The 22608-nt window shown below is 48.7% G+C and overlaps 1 protein-coding gene across 1 annotated transcript in view; it reads left to right on the forward strand.

The window, feature by feature from the left end:
• The window catches only part of FRMD4A (FERM domain containing 4A), a 316596-nt gene that overhangs the window by 263629 nt on the left and 30359 nt on the right, over positions 1–22608 (forward strand). The window contains 2 exon segments of the mRNA XM_077758468.1: positions 15608–15741; positions 20483–20605. Coding sequence (XP_077614594.1) covers positions 15608–15741; positions 20483–20605 — 257 coding nt within the window.

The raw sequence follows: 22608 nt of genomic DNA on the forward strand, positions 1-22608 counted from the left end.
ATCATTGTTTGGAAACATTAAGTTAGAAAGTCTGGAGGAATGCAGGTCACTCCCCAGGCCACAGATCAAAGCCTGATTGTTCTTGGGGACAGAGTACTCTTGTCTCTGAGCCACGAAGGAAAAGCAACAAGCCTTTGGCCTCCCTCATCTTCCAGAGTCCTTTTTACCTTCCTTTTCCTTTCTTCTTCCTTCTCTATTTGTTCTTTCAGATTCCTTTTCGCCCTAACAGTCTGGGAGTTGTGAACATTGCGTCCCTCAAATCACCTTTGTTGTACACCTGTTAGTGCCTCCCCCTCTTTTTGATGCCCCCCCACTCAGTGCTGTTTACCGAGCCCCGCCCCGCCCCCAGGACTGCTGTCCGTCCATCACACTCAGCCTTAACTTCTCTTCCGCTCTTGCTTCCTCCCCTGGTGATGGGGACGCCAGCCAGAGCTCGCTGGTTCACAGAGGCATCCTGCCTGCCTCCATCTTGGCTCGTGCCTCCGTAGCCTTTGTCTAGATTCTTCTCTCCCCCCCACTCGCCGCACTTCCCCTTAACTACACCTTCCCATATCGTTGCTTCTCTCCTAGTGTCTCATTGTGTGTCTTTGCATCTGGTGCTTCCAAGGTTGTAAAAGAACAGAAGTGAAGATCTCCTCAAAGAGAAACACATGAGTAAGAAAGAGCCGTGAAAAGAGGTCTTTATAAGAACCAGCAACTTTGTTCACCAAGGTCTTGGCTACAGTCACGTCTAGTGCCTGCGCACAGCAGCTGGAAGAGCAGATAGAGTTGGGCAAGAAGCTGAAGTGGTCTGGGCGGCCTCCGGGCTGGCGGAGTCCAGTCAGAGCTGGACCCGGAGGACCAGGGGGGAAGATGTGCCCTTTCTGGACAGAGAGGCCCATTTGGGGGGGGGGGGCGCTGTTGGAGCTGCAGCTCAGGGCCCCGCACTGGACAGGCCTTGCAGAGGGCCTGGGAGGGCCCAGCCACGTGTCCACACACCGTGTGGTTTCGCAAACATAATACCTTCTGTGTTCTTTTTTTTTAAATCTTGACATGTAGTAGATACACATGTTTTGTTGGTTTCTGGTGTGTAGCATGGCGATTTGCCATCTCTTGTGTGTGCTCGTTGCAGGTGTTGCCACCAGCTGTCACCATGCGCACTATCAGTGTCATTGCCTGTGTTCTCTAAGCTGTACTTTCCATCGCTGTGACTTACTCAGTCCATCGCTGGGAGCCTCTATCTCCCAGCCTCCTTCACCCATTTTGCCCTTCCCCCTCCCCCTTGACAATCACCAGTTCTCTGTATTAATGGGTCTGTTTCTTCTTTTTAATTTTTTTTTAATGTTCCTTTATTTTTGAGAGAGAGAGAGGCAGAATCCAAAGCAGGCTTCAGGCTCTGAGCTGTCAGCACAGAGCCTGACACGGTGCTTGAACTCATGAACTATGAGATCATGACCTGAGCTGAAGTCAGACACTTAACCGACTGAGCCACCCAGGCGCCCCCTGGGTCTATCTCTTTTTGTTTGTTTATTCATTTGTTTATTAGATTCCACATATAAGTGAAATCTTATGGTATTTTGTCTTTCTCTGTCTTCTGAAAACTTAGCAGAATACCCAAGTCCATCCATGTTGTTGTAAATGGAAAGACCTCATTCTTTTTTATGGCTGAGTAGTATTCCATTGTATCACACACACACACACACACACACACACATACACACACCCCTACATCTTCTCTGTCCATCTTCCCAACCCTCAGCATCGTCTATCAGTGGACACCTTGGTTCTTCCATATCTTGGCTGTTGCAAATAATTGCATTCTTTTCCTTAAATCCACCAAAATTATATAAGCTTCATGCCCCACAAACCCTGGATCTACCGCCAGCAGACGACCGTGGGGTTTACCGTAAACCCCTCCCTGCCTTGGATTCTTCAAAACGTTTTCAGCAGTACAGTGAGGCAATGATTGTTCTTTCTGAGGCCTTCAGATCTACAGTAAAAGCTGTAGAAAATGCCACTGTCCTGTATGGAAGGGAATGTCCTACAGAACCTAAGGCCCCTGCCTCACATTGTGGCCACTCTGAGTCCCCTGCTGTGTGGTGAAGGACCGAGCCAGGGCCAGCCACTGTGTTTGCACTCTAGACAGTTCTAACCCCTGGTAAAACCCAGAGTCTCCGCTTGGAACCTGGATTTATCTGCCCACGGTCCTCCTTAGCCACCCACAAATGAGCCCCTCTCATCCTGCAGGCTTTGTGAGGTGTGCATCCCTGCTGTGGCTTCTTAGCCATTTGGAAAGCTGGGTGCTGTGTGAGTTTGGCACCGTTCTATCCGGAAGGACAGTAGATTCTTCCAGCTCAGAACTCAACCTTCCACGTGCATCCGACCCACATGGAGGGCGGTTCAAACACAGACAGCTGAGCTCCAGTCCCAGGGTGTCTGACTCTGTAGGTCCAGGGTGAGCCTGAGAATTGATATTTTTAACAAATCCCTGAGAGATGTTGATGTGGCTGCTCTGGGGACCACATGTTGAGAGCCACTCTTCCTGCTGAAGAAGAGATGGAAGCCTGAGGTGGCTGTGTTGCTTCGGGACACAGAACCCAGATATCCCCACTCTCGGACCTGTGTCTTAGGCCATCTTCTCTGGCCACTCGTATCTGTCAGCCTCTGGGGACACCAGGGTGGTAACATAACAGCAGCCACAGATCAGGTTGTACATGGGAGCCCCAAACCTCCTGACCCGGAACTGCCATCGCTCGGTCATCAGCAGGTGAGATCCAGATTTTTAAGATGAGAAAGCCATTCGTCTGTTTTCCTGACGCCAGCTTGCTAGAACAAAATAATACTGTAATAGCAAATAAAATGTCTTCACCCCAAACGTGTAGTAACTTGGGAGTTCCCGGATGCAGTGAAAGACCTCGCCTTACCCACTTTGAGAGGGGCTCCGTTTGTGGGCGCTGACCCCTCCACCCCTTCCCTGCCTGCACTGTGCCACACGGCTATGCGAGGGGAGAGCGGGAGAGGAGGAGGTCGAGAGGCGTGACCCGTGCCCCAGGACCGGACCAGGCAATGTGTCACACTCTGCCCAGCCCAGCACGTAAGGGTCTGAAGAACTGTGCTAGATGCCATACTGAGGCTGAGGGCCCATGGGGACACCTCCCTCCCGTGACTTAGGAAGACAGTGGAGGGAGGGACTCCAGAAAGGAAAGAATATAGGCCGTCAGTTAACAGAGGGAGTTTCTGGTGTCCGTAGACCTGGCCATCTTTCCCCCTGGGAGTGCCAATCACTCCCCCTCTGTCTTGTGCCGGAGGCGGTGCCCTCAGCTGAGACAAGCCCTCGGCAGCCCCACCTGGAAGGGGGTGTTTCCTGTCACCCACTGTGAAGACATCCAGCCCTTGGCTTAAAAGTCTCCCCAGCTGGGGGTGCCTGGGTGGCTCAGTCTGTTAGGTGTCTGACTCTTGACCTCTGCTCAGGTCATGATCTCATGGTTCGTGGGTTCGAGCCCCACATCAGGCTCTGTGCTTATAGTGTGGAGCCTGCTTGCGATTCTTTCTCTCCCTCTCTCTGCTGTTTTCCCACTTGGATGCCTGTGTGCTTGGATGTGCACATTCTCTTTCTCCTTTTCAAAAAAAAAATCTCCACAGCTGGCTCGTCTCCCACTAGTTTGTTTCTATCCTTCAGTGTCCTCCGGCCTGTTTCCTGAGAACTTCTTAGAAATGTGCTCCCCCCGGTGGAGGGGCCCTTGCTCTTGCAGGACAGCCCTGATTTTAAACACTCCTTATTACACCTGCCAGAAGTTCTATTCTACTTCACATTTAGAAAATAGGATCTATCTAATCCACTGTCCTATTTGGTCAATTAGCTTCTCTCCTTTACCTCTTGCCTCCTGCTTTAAAAAAAAAAAAAAGTCTCTAATAGTCCTTAAAAACATTTTGAGAACTGAATCCTCATTTGAAAATCCTTTTTTCTGCTTCTAGCCCAGGGCCTGGCACCCAGTAGGAACTCCAAATATGATTTAAAAAAAATATTTTTAATGTTAACACTTCCATGACTTTTTTATAACTGAAAATACATACTTTTTGAACCCCAGCCTCCAGCACACACCAATCTGCTCTCTATGAGATTCAGTTTGGGTTTGCTTTTTTTTAATTCCACATATAAGTGAGATTATATGATACTTGTTTCACTTTCTGACTGACTCCACTTAACACAATGCTCTCAAGGTCCATCTAGGTTATCTCCAAAAGCAAGATTTCATTGTTTTCTAAGGCTGAAGAACATTCCATTGTATGTGTAGACCACATCATCTTGATCCGCTCCTAGGTGGCTTGTTTCCATACCTTGGCCATTGTAAATAATGTTGCAGTGGATCTAGGGTTAGGTCTATCTTTTGGAATTAGTGTTTTCATTCTCTCCAGATAAATACCCAGTCCTGGGATTACTGGATCACATGATGGCTCTATTTTTAATTTTTGGAAGAGCCTCCATACCGTTTCCCACAGTGATTGCACCAGTTTGCATTCCCACCAGCAGTGCCCAAGAGTTCTTTTCCTCCACATTTGCCAACACTGGAAGTTTCTTGTCTTTTCCATTCTAGCTATTCTGACAGGTGTGAGGGAGCATCTCATGGTGGGTTTGATTTGCATTTCCCTGGTGATGAGTGGTGTTGAGCATCTTTTCACGTGTCTATTGGCCATTTGCATGTGTTTAGAAAAGTGTATATTTAGATCCTCTGCCCATTTTTTAATTGGATTGTTGGAGTTCTTGGCTCTTTAGTTGTAGGAGTTCTTTATGTATTTTGGGTATTAACCCCTTATCAAATATATGATTTGCAAATATTTTCCCCCACTCAGGAGGTTGCCTTTTTGTTTTGTTGATGGTTTCCTTTACTGTGCAAAAGCTTTTTAGTTTGATGTCATCCTCTTTGTTCATTTTTTACTTTGGGCGCCTTTGATTTTGACATCAGATCCCAAAAATCATTGCCGAAACCGATGTCAATGGTATAGGGTTATTGAAATTAAAATTTGAAGAACAGTAGTAAGAATCTTGCATGTGCTGCGTTTTAAGGATCATCTGTGTTGCTTTTTTTAAGTCTTTATTTTTGAGAGAGCATGAGGGGGGCAGGGCAGAGAGAGAGGGAGACACAGAATCCGAAGCAGGCTCCAGGCTCTGAGCTGTCAGCACAGAGCCCGACGGGGGGCTCAAACCCAGAAACCGAGAAATCATGACCTGAGCTGAAGTCAAATGCTTAACCCACTGCGCCACCCCGGTGCCCCTAGGGTCATCTGTGTTCATGTAGCATGTGGCTTCTTGAGCCTTGCCTAGAGCTGACTCCTACCCGCCACCGATACTCTGCCTCGGATTGTGCTCTAGCTTTTGTCTCCTGGTAACAGACCTAGAGAGATTTAACTTACCAGACCAGGCAAATATCGTTCATCCTTGCCATCTTCTAGCCACGTTTTCACCCTCATCTGTGCCCAAACTGTGGTGTAGCTGAGCCACGGAACCCTGTGTCATTGCTGTGGGATAAGCACTTTTTCTAGCTCCCAAACCTTGCTTGGTGCAAAACACAACTTTTAGAAAGAGCCCCTCATTTATTGATGTTAATAGAGATAAAATAGTTCCAAGCTGTTAGTAACTTCGAAGGCAGTTTTCCTATTTAAAGGCATGTAAATACCTTTCAAATTACTGACGTCCAGGTCTTGGCATCTGAGGTATGAGTTGCTAAAGAAACAAAGCAGTGTCATTGCTGTTTACTAAAGGAGTCGGAAGTCTACACTTACTAATGCCCTGAGCCATGGAGCTAGCATTAAAAAAAAAAAAAAAAGTCCACTTAGTTGCAATGATTTATTAAGGCTTAGGGTTAAGCCCCCCGAATTCTTCCGTGGTGACACATAGGGCTCTCTCATATAAGACATGTAGGCCCCTGTCCCCAGTAGAGAGCCTTAGGGGGAGTGAACCATCCAAGCGCTAGAGGCAAGGCCTGTGTTGGAATCCAAGGAATCTACGTGTTCCGACACTCAATGCAGTTCCGACCGTAGGAAGGTTACAGAACCCATATCCCAAGTTCATTTGTGGAGAGGCCCTGGTGGCCAGGCTCAAAAAAGGATGTGAGGACCCTTGTCCCCAGAATACATCAGCTGAGAGATGGTGCGGTCTTCCCAGAGGGCCTTGGAAGAGGGGATGTGAAGGCACTTAGGCCGCCAGTCCCCCCACCCCCGGCGCCATCTTGGCCACCTCGCCGTCTGGCTGTGCGTGGCCGGGCGCGGTGCAGACCCTCTGCCTCACTGCCCCGGGCACACTCTTTGCTCCGCCTGGGAGAGCCTGTAGATCTCCTCCGGATTGGCGACGCCCTTTCCCACTGCTTTTGCTCATCGGTGCTTCAGGTAACCCATTCCCAGGGGCTCAGACAAAGTGAGGGAGCACGACTCTGAATTCACACCACTCGGTTACGATGTTTTCAGAGTTCAAGGAACAAAAAAGCACCTGAAGTCTTTCTGAGGGGAACTTCAAGGGGATTTGTTCCTCTCTTCCCTGCCCCCGTTTCTTGAAATTTCAGAAGAGACTGGAGAGGAACAAAATATGTAGTAATCAAACAAAAAACAAAGGAAAACAACAACTGCACTTGTCCTGATTGCTGAACTTGCACGGCCTTTCTGTGGCTCGTCCCAAAGTGGGAGAGAGCGTAGGATTGTCCTAAGCATTGTTCGGGCAACTCGCCATCGGAACAACTCTGATGCCAGGGGGCATGTAGGGGCCAAGGGAGACCTGGTTTTGCTCTCAGCCTTTTTTTTTGGGGGGGGGGGTAGNGAGGGAGACACAGAATCCAAATCAGGCTCCAGGCTGAGCTGTCTGCACAGAGCCCAGCATGGGGCTCAGACTCACACACCATGAACTCATGACCTGAGATGAAGTCAGACGCTCAACCCACTGAGCCACCCAGACGCCCTCGCGCTCTCAGCCTTTTTAAAGAAAACGGTGGAAAATTTGCTTGGGAAATAACCTTATGTTCTGCAGGCCCATGTGGCTTGTTGCCTTAACCACCTGCACAGAAAAATGGTACTGTGTGTCCTCTCTTAGATGAAACAGTGAGACTGTCTCTGGCTTCTTGACTGGAAATACAGGGGCATAAGCCGCGCATTTGCTACAAAACAAAAGGATGTGTTGTGTCTATAAATAGGAGTTGGGCTGTGTGATTAATGAGTTGGCAGTTGAGTCCTCTCGGTCGTTGTGATCAGCAGGATTGCGAAGCATGTGGTGAGGGATCTTTGGTTTAAACAAACAGCACCGGGGTGAACCCGGCTGTCTGCGATCATGCCCCAGCTCTGACACTTTCCGTTCTGGGGGAAAACATGTGCTGAGCGCCGGCCCCAGCTTTGCCTGGGATCCGTCCACGTTCATTACTCACCCTTTCTCACATTCTCGTTCTCTGAGTGCTGGCACTTCCTTCCATTGTTAGGAAGTTTATTAATAACTAATGTAACAATGAAGATGCCAGCTATCTGACATCGCTCCGCTACCGACAGCTGATCTGATAGGCGTCACCCAGCTTTACGGTCACGGCTATATTCAGCTCCGTACACACTGCCTCACGCTGGTAAGAAATCACATTGTCTTTTGGTTTGGGTTTTTTGTTTTTTTTTTTCCCTTTTTTGTTTTCTTCCTTTGTTTCTTGCTCTCCTTCTGTCTCCTCCCTGTGTGTCTCTCCGGCCTCCGCAAGGTCTCTGGTAGCAGCTCCCTGCCCCCTCTTCTTTGGGTCTTGTGACGAGCTTTAGTTTGGGTTATAACCTCCGCGCTCCCTGTAGGTGGGCAGAGCCCTACAGGTCATGCCAGGGATGCACTTCTTGCCAGGCTGTGCTCATGCTGGAGTGTGCAGCTGGTGAGGGCTGAGAAATCTTCTGTGGAATGGGGGTTTCTGGGCTTGCTTTAAGCAGGATGGGCTGGAGCTTAAGCTGAAAAGGAGGGAGAATGGTTGCCCCTTTCCGCCCTCCTATGAGGGGAAACGAGCCTAAGCAAGTCATTTATAGTGATCTCCCTCTGCCCTTGGGTATTCGTACCAAAAAAATAGTAAAGAGAACCAGGGCAGGGGTGCCTGGGTGGCTCAGTCGGTTGAGCATCCGACTTCGGCTCAGGTCATGATCTCATGGTTCGTGGGTTCGAGCCCCATGTCGGGCTCTGCGCTGACAGCCAGCTCATAGCTGGAGCCTGCTTCTGATTCTGTGTCTCCCTCTCTCTCTGACCCTCCCCTGCTCACACTGTCTCTCTCTCTCTCTCTCTCTTTCAGAAATAAATAAAAAACATTAATTAAAAAATTAAAAAAAAAAAAGGAGAACCAGGGCAGAGTAACCACGTATAACCTAGTGAGCTCCTCTACAGCGATGAAATTTTAAACATTGAAAAAAAATATCCCTACGGTCCCTCATAGGCACTGCTCTGTTCCCATTTAGACCAGCACTGTCCAGATCGCCGTGGAATTAGAGACTAAGAGCTGGAAAGATCAAGCCCCTCATTTAACAGTATAGGAAAGGAGAACCATATGAGTTGCCCATAAACAGTAGTTTCAACTAGATATCGAACTTTGTATTTTTATTAGATACTGCTAATTTTTATAATTAACTGTTCAGCCCCCCCAACCTTGTTGTATTGGTCCTCACCTATTCTCAAAAGTGCCACTGAGCGGTAAAACAGCTACCCAGTAGAAGTAACACAGAGATACCTCTCTGCCACCCAACGTGCTTCCATCTCACTACTGTTCAAGTGAACTACTTTATTTTGTAATTTCTGAGCCCAATGAGAAGTTGTCCAGGCATGCGTTTTTCACATTAAAAATCCCATTTAATTCTCAGAGACAAGCGTCCAGAGATCACACGTTTATCTCGAAAAGTCTACAGGGTGACATTATTTCCCGTGGCCTCTCAGGGCCTCATCCATGTAAGGAACCCCGAACTGAGGACTCCTAAGGAAAATGCCTGCCTCTTCATCATGAGGGAGACCTCAGACCCGTCCCTCACAATTGCCTCCTCAGGTGTCTGCGAAAGCTTTTCCGTGCAGCTTTTACAGACCGGCTGGGAGTACGCTTCTCCATTTTCTTTTCCCTTGAAGACTGAAACAAGACAGACGGTCATTTCATTCCCTTCCTTTTAGGACAACAGATTTCTTTCTTCCTGGGGGGACTGTTTGTTTCAAATTTCCCCTGTTTTCAGAGAGGAAAGCACCCCCTCTGTCTCCCGAGATCAGTGGGCCCTTGGTCCGGATTCCATCTGTGCAAAAACAGATGAGCCACAGTTCCTGACAACGTGCCCTTCATGGGATGCTTACTCACATCCGGTGCTGAGGGGCCCAGGGGCTTCGGAAAGATGGGAGCGAATCCTGCATCACAGCTGAATGAGGATATCCTTGCATGTGTTTGCCGGCTGGAGGGGAGCCCGTGTTCCCCGCCCCCACATCCTGCCCCAGGCACCCAGCTGCCCACGACTGAGGTCCAGAGTTCCCCGGCTGGAAAGTAAGAAAGTGATGGAGGCTGTTCATCCATGCCCCACGGGCAGGTTTTACCACATCTGTGCCGACACCATCTACAGCGCCGGTACCATGGTATCAGTGGCTCTCTCAGAAGCTTCCCAGCTAAGCACCAAAAGCCACTTTCTGGCCTTGAACGCATCAGTCAAACTCTCTGGCTGTGGCTGGATGGATAGGAATGGTCCTCTGTGAGGTCCGGTTTTTTTTTCCCCTTCCCCCACCAAAATTAATCTCTAAAATATTAATGACCTTTTTCTATCAAAATTGTTTGGTTTCAGATTGAAACATGATAATAGCCAAGGGGTGTCTGGGTAGCTCAGTCGGTAGAGCATCTGACTTCGGCTCAGGTCATGATCTTGCCGTTCATGGGTCTGAGCCCCACTTTGGGCTCTGTGCTGACAGCTCAGAGCCTGCAGTCTGCTTCTGATTCTGTGTCTCCCTCTCTCTCTGCCCCTCCCCTACTTGCACACTCGTGCGTGCGCTCCCTCCCTCTCTCTCAAAAATAAACATTTAAAACAATAATGAATAGCCCAAACTGAAAGATTGTATTTCAGTTTAGTATCCTGCAAACAGCTGCTGAGCAATAACCAGGGAGGTCCCCCAGAGCACTGATCTGATTCTCTGCTTCCTGGCAGTGGGGCACGGGAGCGTGTCAGCTGATCGTCCGCTCTCCAGGTGAATTACCTGGTTGGCCCCGAGGTGAGGGTTCCCCCCTATATGCTGTTCCCTCTCCCCTTTAGGTGCCATTGTTCATCTCCTGCCTCTTCCTCATAGGCAGCTTCTCAGGAGGGCCAGGCCTCAGGTGACATTGCCTTACCTGTCTCCTCCCCCTGCCCTGTTGCTCACGGACCCTGGTCTTCAAGGGCTGGTCTGAGGAACCCCTTGGTCCCTTCTCCCCCCACCCCTTCCTTCGTCCTACATTTTAATCCGCGCTGGCTGTGGAAAGAGTCCAGGTGTGAAAGGCCGATAGGATTGCACACCACACAGTTGTTTTTACTTCGGCAGCCCAGCAGCGACCAAGACAGAAAGTCCTGCTCCCGAACCGTTTCCATTCTGGGCGTGAAATGGACAAAACAGAGCTGCCCGACTGGAACACCAGCGCTGCCTCCCTAGGTCCTAGCGACCTCTTCGGCACCAACAGGGATCATGTTTTCATGGGGATTACGTGAACCGTAGCACAGGGGAAGCTTCTGTCAAGAGTCTGTGAAAAGCCGATTCCTCCGTGATCCCCTCCCCGCCCCACCCATACCGCCGAGCATCCTGATGGCACAGGGTGGGGGCACCGGGTACCGTCCATCGGCCTTCCACACCTGCTGTCTACCTGCTAACCGGTCTTCCTCTTGTACATTTTGGGGCTCCCTGTGATTGGCATGCCAACTGTCCATAGAGACCAGGGACACTAGAACGAAAACGATTAACACTCATGTAGCATCTCCTGTGTTCTGAGCTCTCTTAGCGTCTCTGAGGCATGCCCTCCTTAGTCGCCCCCAACTTTTGAAGAAGGTCCTCTTTCCGTTCCTGTGCGTTAGGGGAGGATTCGAAGGCTGAGCGGGCTCGTATCACGTTGCCAAGTCCCTGCAGCTAGTGCATCGCAGAGCTGGGACTCAAGCCCAGACCTGCTGACTAAACCACTGGTTTGCAGACTCCTGTCTCAGGAGGCTGTGTGCCTGTGTGTGTTTCCCAAAGAACATTCACCTCCCCCCTTCCAGAAGCGTGGTGCTGCTGAAAACATTGGGCAACAGAGTATTAAGGAATTACTTGTATCTTTCAGAAACACGCCCATCACCTCCACTTTCACTTTGGCTCCCGCACGGATTCATCATGTACGTGGACAGCCCTTTCCAAGTAGCACTTGGCTACTGTTGGGTCGACCTATAAATTTTGAAATCTTGCTTTTCTTGGACGGTTCCATCCATCCTTCTGCTTCCTTAAGCCCAGAGACTGCTCAGAGTAACTGCTTCCCTCCAAATATAAACCCTTGTGCTTTGGTCTGTTGATAAGATGGAGAGGTAAACCCTTTCAGCGCTGGTTGGTTATTAGACGTTCCCTTCTAGTAACTGGGAGTGGGTAGAGTTGGCGGGCTGCGTGTCTTATCTGAAGGTGGGGCTGGTCAAGAGGAGGGAAGTTGATGCTGCCTGTGAAATTACTTTTGTAAAAATTGCAGAAAGGACTGAAGGAGGCGAGAGGGAGGTACCTAAGTAAGCTGTTCGCTAAGTAATAAATTCTCCAAGTTTGGAGGCATCTTGGAGGTTGGTTAATTGGTCATCTTCTGGATGGGGACATGATGGCTCCAAGAGGTTAGTGACCCCAAGATCTTACACCATTTCGTAGCAGATACTTGATGGAAACCCAGGTCCTTCCTTGTCTATCACTGCTCCTCTGAAAGCAGATTTACTTCTTTTTAACTTTTAAGAGACAAAACTAACAACCTCAGAGTGATCCTGCATGTGCAAAAGCACATAGGTGTTCAAATAACCAGAAATGGCTAAACCATAGCAACAGAGAACTTGGGTACCTTTCACCAAGCCCAGGTGCCGATTTGAAATGATTTCTCCATCTTCTAGAATCATTTTTTATTCATGAGCCTTTCAGTTGTAAGAGTCCTGTTGACCTCCTAAGGCCCTTACCTGATTGAATTTCTTCCTGGAGTCATTCTTCATCACTTGAGGAGAATAAGAGTGAATTCATGTCTCCCCATTCAAGGCATTCTTGCTGGCCTTCCTTGTACATGTCCCCCATGACAGTCAGGGAATGCCCGAGGGCACGTGTGGAGGTGGTAAGAAGCCCCCTCAGCATCAAAGGGACTTGAGGTCTCCTTCTCCTGATGCCCCTGAGCTTCCCCTCTGTGGAACTGTTACTAGGGTACCCTTGCCACTGGGCACTGGGCCACCTCTTCCTATGATCGCCATGTTTACCTGGTTTCAGGTAACGGCCCCATAGGCTCTGAACCCTTCCCCAAGGATTTCCTTTAAAGAAACATGCACTGGGAACCTCTTTTCAAATGCACAAAACAGATGAATACAGAGCTGCCCTGGCTCAAGGAGCCTGGAGTGGGGCCCCCGCACCCCTGAATCTCCTTGGCCTCGTTCCCACCCTCATGCACAGCGGCTCCAGAAACACAACTTGCAGACTCAGGGGCTCAAGAAACAGTTTGAAAAGACTGCCTTTGTATGCTGAATTGCAGAGTGAGGTCTTTTCTTGAGCAGCAAGGAGGAGGTAGTTTCAATGGTTTCTTTCTTTCTAGTTCTACTGTGTGTTTCACTCCTGTTCAATCTACCCTTGATCTTGAGGGCTTGCCAGTTCCAGGCACGGCGATACGTGCTGTGTGTGCATGAGCTCATTTACTCTTTTCAACAGATGAAGGAGGCTAGGTCGTTTGCCCAAGGTCGCATAACTCATGAGTGGTTTGGAGTTCATCAAAACCAGATCTGTTTTACTCTCTACTTACCGTAGATTTGTTGCCGCTAAACAAATCTGCATGGCGAGGGCAGGCCAGCTGAGTTACTTTGTAAAACTTCTACTTGGAATATTCCTCATAAGGCAATTTCCAGAAAAGTAGGAAACAGAGCCAGCCAGTGTTGATGGTTTCAGATAAAGATGAGGGCCTCTTGAGCCATCCACTCTGTCTTATGTGGGTTTGGTATTTAGACTAATTATTATAAGTAATAATAATAGAAGTGGCACTCACGAGCCCTGTAATTCAGCACCAAAGCTTAGAGACGAGATCATCCCAAAGTGTTGTACTTTGCCTCCCAGAGTTGAATGTTCCTGTGGTTTCTGCCAGCTTTGAACACAGTGAATCCTTAGACTTGATAAATCACCATTTCCTATTGAGAGGTTAGGCAGGGGTAAAAGGGAAAACAATGTTTCACTAGAGCTAGAAATCCTTTAATCAGATTGGGTCCAGGTTTCCACAGGCCTGTTTTTTAAACCTGAAGTCTGACTTCTTCCCAATGTTACTTCACATTGTTGCTCACACTTTAGATGATGGAACAGAGAGAAGCCCGTTAAATGTTCCCGTGTCTTCCATTTTGATTGGTGACTGTCACCACGAGAACCAGATTAAGACGCGAAGCCACTGAGCTCTGCTCCCTCGGATGGGTGTACCCTAGAGATAGCCGAGCCCTGATAAGCACAGGGTAATTGACTTGCAGAGGGAAGAAAACCGGAGTCCTATCAGCAGGGGAGCCTGCAGTATTGTGTCTGATGTGTTGCTTGAGTATCATAGCTTCATGTCTGACAACCATGAGGAAACGGGAGCCTTAGTAAGATTCAAGCTTTTGTGTGGGTTTCCACACATTGAATTTGGCATCCTGCAACTGAGCATGATGAAATCTGGGGAAGAGCTGCAAAAATAAAAGTTTGGAAGGCAGGTTCTAGAATTTCTAGGTACTCACAGGTACTAGTTTTCTTCACCAGGATGAACTACACTTTAATTATAGCATCCAAGTTTATGGCTGATGGCTTTTATGTGCGTGTGTGCTCAAGTTTCTATTTATTAGCTACAATGGAGGCATAAAGGTGGTACATTCCTGCAGTGATAGATAGCCTCTATTTCAAGCTAAGATGGGGTCGGAGAGAAAAAGTAAAAAGCCCAAGTTGGAGTCAAAATGTACTTAGCCATTAAGACGTCTTGAGTATTAGAGTTATAGGAATCTACTCTACCTGCATGGTAATTGAAGGAATACTGGGTTTCTTGCTCAAAGACTTAGTAAGAAAGAATAGTATATTTAGAGGGATGATTTGAGTATAGCAGAGCTTTGTGATGCAGAGGCGTAAAAGACCTTTCTAGACTTAGGATTCTGAGATGCTTTCTTTACTATTGGAAGAGACAGATAGTTGAGTCTAGTCATTGCAATCACATTGTTCTCACATCTGTCATCTGATCTCTGAATTATCCCCAAATGTTCCGTATAGAAATACATTTCCTATCCACTTCTCCCCCAAAACTCCCATTGGTACTGATCTCAATGGTTGTCTTGTTTAATTCTTGGGACACTGACATCTTGATGTCAAGCCTCCAATCCATGACCATGGTATACTTCTTCAGTGTTCCTCAATGGGGTAGAGTTTCTCTGTAGAGATCTTGCACATCTTTCACTAGATGTATCCCTAGGTATTTGGGATTTGCTCTTGGAAACCGCATATCAACATCCAAGCCCTTTGAACACACACCTGATAACACCCTCCATCACTTATGGGCATGAGAAGCAAAGTAATTATGACCTTCTTCTCTCCCAGGGCATCAGTGGGCCTTGGCGAAACCCATCAAGGTAGAAATGTAGAATAGCTTCACTGATGGAAACCCACTTAAGGATCCAAAGACTGCAGCCCAGAAAGTGGGGTTTTTTTGTTTTTTGGGTTTTTTTTGGTCCAACCTAAATTCCTCCAGTTGGCGTTCTAACTTATTTTCCTTTCAAGTTTGGTTCACAGTTTGCCTTCCACCAAGATTTCATATCTAGCAGTCTGCTGCTTGAATCATCATGCAGATATTTCCACCCTGTGTGGTAAAATGCATATAATTTTCATCAGGAGGGAATTGGCTCATGATCCAGTATTACTTTAAAAAATATATTAAGGAAAATCAAATTTTATTTTCGAAAACTATGGGCTGAGATAAAAAGGGCAAAAGAAAATGCCTAACAGTGACTATCTCTGGGGGACTTATTTATGGACTGTTTTTATACATGTCTCGATTTTCAATTTTTATGACAAACATGCAGCATCTTTGAACTTTTTAAAGGGAAAAAGGGAAATTAAAACTATGTATTAAAATGACTGTTTGAATCCCCCCCTTCATTGTGTAAAGCCTATTCAAAATGTGCTGGTGAAAGTAAGACAGGTATGCCATGTATCTTAAGATAATCAAGAAAGAGAAACTTCTTTTTCAGGCATGTAAATTTCCCTGCCAGTCCTCTGGGTGTCTATAAACTCCACCGAGGGCCGAGAATTGGCTCCTCGTGCCTGGGACTGGGCATTACCTGTTTGATGTCCCCCCTCCCATGATTCCCCGGGCGAGACCCACTTCCCCTGTGTGGGCTCCAGCGAGGCTCTCTGCAGTCCAGACGGGCGTCCCCCTTTCGCTGCCTTAGTGACCCCACTGTTTATTGACAGGTTCGCAGGAATCCGATAGCTCTCAGTCGGCCAAGAAAGACATGCTGGCCGCCTTGAAGTCCAGGCAGGAAGCTCTGGAAGAAACGCTCCGCCAGCGGCTGGAGGAACTGAAGAAACTCTGCCTTCGAGAAGCTGTAAGCAGTTCACGTTTTGTGCATGTGTATCCCTCTCTGTCCTCACGTAGTTAAAAAAAGAAAAGCTGGGCGGGCACACAGAGAGCGTAAGTGGCCTTAATGAAACACTGGGACAGCAATTACCGTGACTCTGCCCGAATCCTAAAGGGGGCCCCACTGGAGACCCAGTGACCATAATGGCAGTCCCTTATAAGTCCACAGCGCTCCACAGTTTTCAAGGCAGCTCTCCCGTGAAAGTGCCTCACTGGATAGACTGGCTTGCCACCGTCTTCCTATAGTTTTGTGCCTGAGTTTCTTGCCATGGTGGCTTTTGTCACTCTTGATTGTATTTCACATTTGTCTTGGGAAACCCTATTGAGAGTCCTCAATGGGGATCAACAAGGAAACCTAGGTTTCACCTTTTCTATACTCCCCTTCAAAGCTCATAATCTGGTGTTTCTTTCACTTTTTCTTTAAATGAAGTCTTAGCCTGGTGAGACTTTTCAGTTGTGTGCAAAGCAATGCTCCCTCAAGCCCTGCATACACCGGGCTCGCGTTTCCTTGGGATTTAGACGCTGTGGCCTGCCACGGTGTGTTTGCTTGAACATCCACTTCTATCTTCTGTTCATTCCATGACTGTTAGCATGTATGAAAAGTTGATATTTAAAAAAAAAATAACATTTATTTATTTTTGAGAGATAGAGTTAGACCATGAGTTGGGGCTGGGGGGCAGAGAGAGGGAGTCACAGAATCTGAAGCAGGCTTCGGGCTCTGAGCCTGACACGGAGCTCGAACCCACGAACCGTGAGATCATGACCTGAGCCAAAGTCGGACACTTACCCGACTGAGCCACCCAGGCACCGCAGAAACGTTGATTTTTTTTTTAATGCAACACCCATTACTCTGCATAGGGGATGTACACACACACATGACCACATGCTCACACGTGGATGTGACGGGGTGGATGCCCTCAGGAGAACAGCCGTGCTCTGCCTAACCTTACAAAGAGCTCTGTTGGTCAAACAATTCGGAATGGGAAGCAAAAGAGGTTCCTGAGCTGAGTTGAAGAGTGTACTCCCCTCCCTCCCAGCCCCAGTGCCTTGTCGCAGGAAGAATGAAACAAGGGGCTATAGGATGAGATTGCATCACATTTCGACTTGGCTTAATTGGGCTCTTGGTTGATTTAAACTCGAGCCTGTGCAAAGCAGACCCACATGAGCACAAATCCACTGCAGAGCTTCGAAAAGCAGGGGATCTGCTCCATGATGCTCTTCAGATTGGCAACTTTTTTTATAGAGACTGTGCTGAAAGCAGTGAACAGTTAGGCGCTTGGGTGTCTGCATTTAATAATTGGTAAAGCCTTGTTGTGTTTTTAGTAAAGGAAACGTCCCTAAACCCAGCAGGGAACCAGCATCCGAAAATTGGAGAAGCATGTCAGGGCAAGGGCAGCGTGCATCATGAGGGTCTCACCGTCTCTCTTAAAGGAAAAGCAACATAAGGGAAACCAAGCTCCCGCTCCTTAGACTGGTGACCCCCAGACAACAACCTGGGCAGAAGGAAGAACCTCTCAGGACCCAGACTGCTTCTGTGCTTGCTCAGTCTCCTGACTGCCCCTCAGCGAAGGGGCCGAGGGGCGGGAGAACTTTCTCGGTAGCTGTCCCGCTCCTTGTCAGTGTCACAGGCGTCACGCATCCTCAGCTCCATCTCCAGGACCTCTGCTTGTCCCCCGGGGAACCAGGCGGCCCGGATGCAGCGCGGTGCGGCAGGATGTGAGCAGCAGAAGCCCAGAGCCACCAGGCGGAGCCCGTCCACGACAGCTCCGGGGCTCCGCCCATCCAAGCGCCCGCCCCACGCGGCTCTGGGTACATGAGACATCAGATTAAATATGGAGAAGGAAGGGCTGGACTCAGACGCCTTCAAGGGGACGGTGGAAAACCAGTAGCCTCACTTTTGAATCCAGTTTGTTTCAAAACTACAGACGCTTTGGGGTTATGCGTCAATGGCCAGGTTAACGTTTCCCTCCTTTTTATAAGTTTCAAGTCAAAACAAAACAAAAAACCCAAAGTCCTAAGAATGTAAAACCCCCAGTGTATTGTGCTGTTTATAGATGGGCTTTCAGGGAAGCAGACAAAAATGCTGCAGAATAGACACAAAACTACTTTGGAGACATTTGAACTACACATTTTAGAAGCCAGGGAAGAAAACTACAGACCGTTTCCTTCTCGGTAGCTGCTGTTCTGTTCTGAGATGCTTGCCGTGAGGAGTTAGAAGTCATTTCCAGTTCATTTCCTGGTTGTCTGAACACAGAAGGAAAGAGACCCAGGAGAGGAAGGCGGCTGTGCTTATACCTGCTGTTTGCACGCACGCACGCGCGCACACACACACACACATACACACACACAACCAGTATACCTATGCACACCCTGGTGCGTGCACACACACACCCTAGTCTCACACCCCAGTGCGCTCACACCCAATGCATGCACATACACCAGTACCCACACACCCTACTCACACACCGGTGCACATATGCACACCCCAGCTCACACACACTACCCAGTGTATGTACACATATACCCCCATATACACACCCCAGTGCATGCACACACACAGCCTAGTGCATGCACACACATATAGCAGTGGGGAAAGGCTAGATCACTCCTCCTATTAGAAGGTGGGTCCAGGCACCTGGGTGGCTCAGTCGGTTGAGCATCTGATTTTGGCTCAGGTCATGATCTCATGGTTTGTGGGTTCAAGCCCTGCTTCGGGCTGTGTGCCAACTTCTCAAAGCCTGGAGCATGCTTCAGGTTCTGTATCTCCCTCTCTCTCTCTCTGCCCCTCCCCTGCTCGAGGTCTGTCTGTCTGTCTGTGTCTCTCTCTCTCTCTCTGTCTTTCTCAAAAGAAACATTTTTTTAAAGCTTTAAAAAAAGAAGGTTGGTCAACACCTGGGGTCCCCTGTTTGGGGCTTTCCCACCCGCTGGACACACGTACTGGGTCGCCTGGCACAAAAGCCATTTGTGTGGATGGACAGCCGAGCTCTTCCTTGTCAGAGCAGCCCCTGGAGTCTGTGCTGTGTAGACCTTGACTGAGGACTGGAAACCCAGGGCTGGGCTTTGCCTGGAAGTGACCCCGTGCCAGTGGAGACACACAGTAGCTGTCCCACATCCCTTTGGTCCCTGGAAGTGACCCTGTGCTGGTAGACATGCACAGTGGCTGTCCCATGTCCCTCTGGCCACTGGAAGTGACCCTGTGCAAGTGATGCCATGGCTTCACCTGTGGGCTAGCCACTGACTCAAATTTGACCTTTGTTCCCGGACATGATCCCAACTGTGGAGCCCAGTTCTAATCCTGAGTCATCCACAGACCTCAGAGTCGGCCAGGATCATTGTCACTGTGGAGATCTGTCCTCTCAATTCACTGTCCTCAAACTCACACAATTTCTAGAGCCAAAAACATACAACAGATCTTCTTTAACGCCCTTGTCAATAATAGGGATTAAATTTTCAGTTTCTACTGAAACTCCTAGTTGCTTGTTTTGGTTTTGGATTTTTGGTTATTTGTTTTTTGGGGGGTTTTTGTTGTTTTTTTTTTTTTTAGAATGTGAGCAGGGGAGATACAGGGGGGCAGGGAGAGAGAGAGCGAGAGAATCCCAAAGCAGAGCCTGTTGCTGGTCTTGATCCCATGACGCTGGGATCATGACCTAAGCCAAAGTCAAGAGTTGGACGCTCAGCCAACGGAGCCACACAGGCGCCCCTGAAACTTGTAATTTAAGAACAAAGTTTACTTAATTTGAGAGCAAATCCCAAGCAGACTGTGCATTGCCCACGCAGAGCCCAACATGGGGCTCAATCCCATGAAAGGTGAGATCACAACCCGAGCTGAAATCAAGAGCCAGGATCTCCACTGACTGAGCTCCCCAGGCACCATCTGCGTGCTGTGTTGTATAAGCTCAGCCCGCTTCTTGAGTGTCTAACCTGAGTGGAAAAGTTATTATTTATATTCGGTTTCTAATGTATGTACTCTGCACTTTTCTTGGATTTGCCATATAGATTGCATTCCTCCTAAGAAAACTCATTTGAAAGATACAATTTTTTTATGTTTATTTTTGAAAGAAAGAGCATGAGCAGGGGAGAGGCAGAGAGAGAGAGAAAGACACAGAATCCAAAGCAGGCTCCAGGCTCTGAGCTGTCAGCACAGAGCCTGATGCAGGGCTCAGACTCACAAACCACACTATCTTGATCTGAGCCAAAGTCAAATGCTTAACCAACTGAGCCACCCAAGCGCCCCAGCCCTGAAAGACCTTTTAAACTTAAAAACTTGCAAGGGAATATTTGAGGCAGTGGAAAGAGCCCCAGAAACCAGAAAGCCCAGAGCTGTCATGTTGGCTGAGCTCCATCCTTAGTGTGCAGCTCCATCTGATACATGGTAGATATGGGGAATGCTGGGGAAATTCACAAAGGAAAGAGATTCAGATTTTCTCACGAAAGCCAGTGGCAATTTTATTTACCCCAAAGAAACGGACTTTGGGAAGAAGTTTCCAAAGCACATCTGTTCTGTAAAGAAAGGACCTGCTCTCACAGTTTTCCTGAGACATGAACTTGCATTTCAGGAGCTCTTAGGTGCGTTGCTAAAGGCGACAGTTTCAAATCTATGCACGAAATCTATGTGCCTAAGTGTGCGCGTGAGCACACGTGCATCCCAGAACCCAGGCACGTGCCTTCCTCTGATTGCTCTTCTCTCTCGTGCCCTTGCACGTACACAGGAGCTGACCGGCAAACTGCCCGTCGAATACCCCTTGGACCCAGGGGAGGAGCCACCCATCGTTCGCAGAAGAATCGGGACAGCCTTCAAACTGGATGAACAGAAAATCCTGCCCAAAGGAGAGGTGCGTCCTTCTTTACGTTGTTGGATTCTGTCACATCAGTCATATTTCTCCCTTGTGCTAGGGCTTCCGAGATTTCTGTAACCCTTTCTTCATTCTGCCTGCTGCCAAGCGCCATTCCCCTTTCCTTTGGAGTTTCGTACCCTTTAAGCTAGCTGGGTAGTCATTGTGGGGCTTCTCTTGCTATGATCGGTCCACTTGCGTCAGTGAGCATTTTGATTTCTGCGGAAGTTGCGTGTCTAACATGATAGGCCTGTCACAAGGGGCTACGTTAAGTTTGGGGATCAGCCCAGCAGCGCATACGTGGACCTGTCTTTTTAATGACCTCCTGACTCTTAGCCCAGCTTAATGTGGAAGAAAACCCCCAGAGAAGCAAACAGGTGCAGGCAGGCTGTGGGGGGGGNAAAGAGCAGCTCCTGCTCCTGGTCACCTTAACTTCACCTTGCTGCTAAAAGTGCTGCCAGAGTTTCAGCAACATGCTGGGCCCTCGTGATGTCATTCTTCCGCTTTGGGAGGACCCACTAAAACTTTGCTCTTTTATGCTCTTTGGCGCTAAACATTGGTGGGGGGGGCTGGGGCTGGAGAGTTCAGGCCTGGGGAAATGGGGGGGACTGAGTCTCTCTCCAGTTCATGAGCTATCCAGCCTCAGACCAAGAGAGATTCAAGGCCCAGCAAACCTTTAGGCGTCAAGGTCACGTCCAGGAATTGTCTTCCCTGACTTATTCTGAATGAGGTCACTGATTAAAACGCCATTGAGCAGAGGGCTTAAACGAACAGGCATCAAAGCCCATGGGGAAGGGAGTACCATGTATGTGTTTAAATGTACAGTCCCTCAGAAGCGATTGGGAGAAGCTCACATTCTTGCGTCACACCCACAGCGGGTGAGTGTGAGGGTGAATCCAGAGGGCACACAAATGTCCCTCAGGCAGCAGCAAGGGATCCATCTGAGTATGGCACTGGCAGGGCCCAGGGGACTGCTGACCACACCAGAGGCTTCATCCACATCAAAAGCCGCTCTTGTAGAATATGAGCCTCCTAATCCTTACATCTCAGAGCTAGTGTGTGAGAGACACTTCACTTGCTACTGAACACCTGCTCTATCATGCTCAGCACCCAAGAGTTGCTCTGAACAGAGAGGCAGTGGCTGTGGACAGGGACTGGATTTTATCGGGGTCACAACAGCGTGAGGGTGGGTGGGACTTAGGAGACCATCTGGTGGGGTCTTTGGCAAATCTGGCCGCCCACAGGATTGCCCGAGGAACTGCCATTCCCTTCCGCCAGACGGACGCCTGGCACTAAATGTCTAAGAGCAGACCCCACCATAGCGAGTGCCCCGTTGTTCTTCTTCACACTGTCCAGGAGGAGCGGACTGTCCTTCCCCGAGAGGTCCGTGTTCACCCCTGTCTTCCTTACCTGTCCCTGCATACGTCAGTCTGAATTAGTGAAAGGAAGTACCCACAAGTTGGCATCAACATGCAGTTATTCTAGGAAGAGCTCTTCCATCCCCAGCTCCGTCCTGCCTCTATTTCTCCTGGGAACATACTTGACTCCCTGTTCACACAGCAGGCGGCCTGGTGCTCGCCTCTGCTGAAGGGGCGAGCGTCCGTCCTGGGCTCCCACACTGGGGCGGGTCTCGGGCCAGGGCTCTCCCAACCCGCACAGAACAACCTTTGTCCTTGGTGACTGGTTTGTGTCAAGACCCCGGGCCAGACTCCACCTCCATAGCCTTCTCCCTCGGGTGGGGGTGGGGGGTGAAGCGGGTGTAGCCAGCGCTGGAAGGAACCGGAGGGAGTTTATCATCTCCTGCACAGTTCTGTGTAATCTTCACCTCCTCCTCCCATCAGGCTGAAGGCGTCTAAAGGAAATGAATCCAGTCTGTGTCTTTTTTTTTTTGTTTTTTGGGTTTTTTGTTTGTTTGTTTTTGACATTTAACCTCACAGTCTTTTATTATCTGCCTAAGATTCAGTTGGGAAAACTTTTTTTTGTTTTTTTTTTGTTTTTTTTAC

This window comes from Crocuta crocuta, unplaced genomic scaffold, assembly GCF_008692635.1.
Source record: "Crocuta crocuta isolate KB4526 unplaced genomic scaffold, BGI_CrCroc_1.0 scaffold32, whole genome shotgun sequence".
Taxonomy (NCBI): Eukaryota; Metazoa; Chordata; class Mammalia; order Carnivora; family Hyaenidae; genus Crocuta; species Crocuta crocuta.